Here is a 4,988-nt window from a genome sequence, read left to right on the forward strand (position 1 = left end):
AAAGAAGCAATGTTTTAAAAATTTCAAGTACAAAATTTATGTTCACAGAAGCAAGATTTTTTTGGAAGTCTTATATAAAATCAACATCAAAAGACTTCTCTATTGTTGTGTATTTTATTTTCTTATAACTATAAAGTGAAAGAATGTACTAAATTTACTAAATTAAAAGCCATTTCAGTTTTCCTTGAAGTGTCATTCATATATTAGCACTTGCTATATATAGTAAATGAAAAACTATAAAAATAATTACAATTTTTGCAAAAGGTTTATAATAATTGTGGCATAATGTAGTAATGAGATGTGTTTAGGCAGCAAATTTCAAGGAGGAATTAATTGAGTTGAGCATTACAGGATGAATGGGAACTTGATAGGTGGACATCATGGGTAAGATGTATATGAAAAATTTGCTTTTGAAAAGACACAGAGATATAAGAAGACTTTGTGGGAACAGGAGGCTTTATGGAAATGGACTTCGATGAGGAGACAGGTGGGAATACAGAGGATTCCTGTGGTTGTTATTCCTCCAGAGGAGGAATGTCTGTGAAGCAGAAGCCTCCTGGAAAAAGGTTTCCCCAACTCCAGAGCCTCGTATAGACTAACCTGACTTCCCTTACAGTGTTATCTTGGGAGGGGAATTGTGTGACTAGTACCCTCAGATACTTTTCCTCTTGAAGGAGACCCCAGAGCAAATGTATCACTAAGTAGACAAAAGCTCACACAAGTAGAAGAAATGTAACCCAAATCAGGTTCATTCTTCCAGGTTCTAGGGGTCCATTGGAGGTCAAGTTCATAGAAATCTGCCTTCATGACTTACATGATTCTCTGGCACCTTGCCCAGGGTACGGGGCAATCTAGAGGATGTTCTTTTCCCAAGTCAAGGATCTCTTCCATTGTGCTGTTTCCTAGTAATCCCTGCTCTGAGAGAGAGTATCTGGGGTATGGAATAAGTAAGATGTAGACTTCGCAAGGTGTTGCACCTTATACACTGGGCTCCAAAAAGCTGGCTCATGCACCAAAGGCCCTAGTCCAGTCCCATGGGGTCTCCACAGCTATTGGTCCACAGTTAATGGGTTTCCACTAGTGTGGCTGGTCATCTCTGTATGTTTTCCCATCATGATCTCAATGTCCGTTGCTTACAAAATCCCTCCTCTCTCATCGATTGGACTGGCACCTGGCTATGGATCTCTTGCTTCTATCAGTAACTAGAAGAAGGCTCTATGATGACAGGTTACCGGAGTAGACCAGTTTAGGCACCCTCAGTGACTATTACTAGTAGTCTAAGGTGGGGTCATGGGATTCCTGGGAACTTCCCTAGCACCCTGTTTCTTCCTATTTCCATGATGTCTTCATTTATCATGGTATCCATTTCTTGGTGTAGGGGCAGAGGGGCTTGGACCTGCTTTAACTGAATGTACCAGGCTCTGCTGACTCCCCATGGGAGACCTTGACTTGGAGGAGGTGGGAATGGGGGAGTGGGCTGGGGGGGAATGCTGGTGGGTGGGAAGAGGGAGGAGAGGGGATCTGTGGTTGGTATGTAAAATTAGTAGAAATTTTCTTAATAATAATAAAAAATTACAAAACATTATATAAAAACAGAAAAAGTAAGATATATATCTGTGTCTCAATTCCAGCACTTTCTACAAGGAGAACTTACTTATTGAGGTTTCTTTAAGGATTCTGTTAGGCGGAAGTTTAAGTTGAACACCTGGATGCTGGGAGGAGGAACAGTGAATGAGAGGAACACTCCGGTTCCCCTCAGCGCTAGGGAACCCACCTCCTCATCATGTGTTTCAGGGCTCCCGTTACCTCTTTGTTTCGGAGGGTGTAGATGATGGGGTTGAGCATGGGTGTGACAACTGTGTAGAAGAGACTAAGGATGCGGTCTGTGGTGACAGAAGAGCCTGCTCGGGGCCGGATGTATGTGATACTGGCCGTTCCAAAGAAGAGGGAGACCACAAGCAAGTGGGAGGAGCAGGTAGAGAAGACCTTGCGGCGGCTCTGGGTGGAAGCCATGGCCAGGATGGCTCCCAGGATGCGGGCATAAGAAGTGACTATCAGAGAGAAGGGGATCATGATGAAGACCACAGTGGCTGTCATCACGGAGATTTCGCTCCTGTGCTTCCCAGCACTTGCCAGCCTCAGTACTGGGAGGATGTCACAGAGGAAGTGTGGAATGATGGGGCGTCTGGGGAAAGGCAGAGTGAAGATGAGGGAGGAATGAGTAGTAGCTGTGACGATGCCCATGATCCACGAGGTTCCCACCATGGCTGCACAGGCCCGCTGGTTCATTAGGGTGGAGTAGTGCAGGGGCTGACAGATGGCTGCGTAACGGTCGTAGGCCATGGCTGTGAGTAGGCAGCACTCTGAGATGCCCAGGACAATGAAGAAATACATCTGGGCTGCACAGCTCCAGAAGGAAATGGTCTGAGGGTGAGAGGAGGTCAGGTCAGCCAGGATTCTGGGCACAATGTCGGTGGTGTAGAGGAGCTCCACTACGGAGAGATGGCGTAGGAAGAAGTACATGGGGGAGCGCAGCACAGGGCTGGCTTGCGTAAGAAAGATGATCAGTGAGTTGCCCAGCAAAGTTATCAGGTAGACCAGGAGCACCAACCAGAACAGTGGCCCTTGAAGGGCTCTGAGGTCAGAGAACCCCAACAGGAGGAACTCAGGTGTTGCAGTTCGGTTTTCCTCAGCCATCGCTCCAGACAGAGCACGAGCTTTGCACAGCTAAGAAAGAGAAATAACATTTCTGTAATGCAGTACAATACTTTCCACACAGTTCCTCCTCAAATCCAAGACAGCTGGTGTCTTCTGTTTTCAGAGGGGCCTTGGATCTCAGAGATTAAACTCGTCTGAACTAATAATGAGGAAATAGCATGGCTGTGATTTGATCCATGCCTTTTGACTCCAAAGCCTGTATATCATCCATGTTCACTTTCTCTGTCTCACCTTCCACACGGAGATACCCAGCTTTGTGCTTTAAGTGAAGCAGTTGTTGTGCCGTTTGTACTCAACGAACTGAAACTCAAATGGCCACGATAGGGACTGTCCCAAGGTAGTGTCTAATGATCATCACAATGTACCTAGGACTGAGGATGATCTATAATAATGTGAATATTTGTTACATCACAGCATAGACACATCATAATTAGGGATTCTGGCACCTGCCCTGATTCCTTTCTTTTAAATCTAAGTCCTTCTGATCAGCTAAACACTTTATACTGTCCTAGCACACTCCGTACAGGTTAAAAATCCCACTTATCCTTCAGGCTTCAGTTTAATCCCCAGGGCAGCATGTGTGTTCCATTTATCCATGGCATTTTGGGATTAAAAAAGACATTTAGGGTTAAGTATTTCTATGAACAACATTAACATTTTATGTAAAACATTTTAGAAAGATTTTTTTGGTGTGTTTGAACAGTAGTGGGCTGAGGCAGTTCTTTCTAGCATTGGCCTCTTCTGGCTATAGGAAAAGTCTTAGTTACAGTGTGTTTGGACACATATGTAGCGGCTTATTGACATTCTAACCCCTCTTTTACCAGACAGTCCCAAACTACTTGGAAAAAAATATTTTTTGAAGAGATTATTTTTTTTTATTCATTCTCTCATGAGATACATACACAGACCCAGGACTTCCTAGTGTTACTGCCAGTGTGAGATCCTGCAGGAGATGGTGGGGAGAAGTTGCTAATGTTTCCAAGGTGCCTCATTGCTACAGTGTACTTTGCCTAAGGCTTAATATTCATCAAATCACTGATACAACACAGTATAAAACCTTCATTTTCTCTTGTTTTTTTTCTTTTTCTTTTCCTTTTTTTTTTTTTTTTTTTTTTTTTTGGAGCCAGGGTTTCTCTGTGTTGCTTTGGAGCCTGTCCTGGAACTCACTCTATAAACCAGACTGGGCTCAAACTCACAGAGATTTACTTGCCTCTGCCTCCTGAGTACTGGGATTAAAGGTGTGTGCCACCACTGCCAGGCTCTTTTCTCCTTTTTGAAGATGAGGGAATGAAATCGTAGACAGCCACAGTAACTTCACCCAAGCCATTTACATAGTAAGTAAGATTGGGCTCAAGTCTAAGTCCAACTCCAGAATCTGTGTTCATAGCCACTAAGTTGTCAAGTATCATGGAGGTTAATTTTACCAGCATAGTACTAGAAATGTGAAGTCTTCCCCAGACATATGCAAGATGGCTTAATGAATCCCAGTTACACAGATGGGGACAGATTAAATGACTGATGTAAAGTCAGGTAGCTAGTTAAGAAAAGGCAGAACATTGTGTCTTCAGTTTCCAGAACGATCCATTCTCTGTGGCCATATCCTATGTGAGTTCAGTCTAGCCATTTGCTTACTTACTTTCTAACTCGGGAAAGAGGGTTGTAGTTTGTGTCATTGCTCATGGACCTAACCTTCACTGCCCTTGGTCCTTTCACCACATAGCTTGCCTAAAGCTTACATTTAGGGATTGCTACACGCTGGGAGTTCCGTGGTTTCTCAGTTTTCTGTATACAAACATGAGTGCTAATCTAATTGTCATTGTAGAAAAGGAACTAGAGCCCTAGGCTTCAACTCCCCGCCTAAGATAGTGGGTAGCAGAGCCAGAACTGTGTATTTAAGCCATGTACTTTGGAAAAATGAACTTGCATGGAGCAAGTTTGAACAGAAGTATCTAACCTCAGTGATCATGGGTCTTCACAGTGCCCACATCCACTTAGATAACATGCAATAGAGCCTCCGTTTTGAAAGATTTCAAGTGTTATTTTTTCAATTAGAATACTTAAGAAATATTTAGCATGAAGAAATTTGTGATTTTGATCACCTTTGCTGAGTTTTTCCTTCCCTGTAAATGCTCTCAAGCCTTTGTTCTGCTGAACACTTAGAGTGTTATGCTTATAACTATAGTATGCACATTATTTTGCCTTTTTGCAATCATTTCAATATTTCCTATAAGCATTTTACCACAAAATCACACAGTGATCCAAATAGTCCT

The 4,988-nt window shown here is 43.1% G+C and overlaps 1 protein-coding gene across 1 annotated transcript; it reads right to left on the bottom strand.

The window, feature by feature from the left end:
• Positions 1 to 1,761: 1,761 nt before the first annotated feature.
• On the bottom strand, positions 1,762 to 2,697 carry LOC102911065 (olfactory receptor 10P1-like). The gene has a single exon (XM_006996165.1). It carries the CDS (start codon positions 2,695 to 2,697, stop codon positions 1,762 to 1,764), a length of 936 nt encoding a protein of 311 aa, XP_006996227.1.
• Between the last annotated feature and the right edge of the window lie 2,291 nt (positions 2,698 to 4,988).

Source organism: Peromyscus maniculatus, chromosome 18 (genome assembly GCF_049852395.1).
Source record: "Peromyscus maniculatus bairdii isolate BWxNUB_F1_BW_parent chromosome 18, HU_Pman_BW_mat_3.1, whole genome shotgun sequence".
NCBI lineage: Eukaryota > Metazoa > Chordata > Mammalia > Rodentia > Cricetidae > Peromyscus > Peromyscus maniculatus.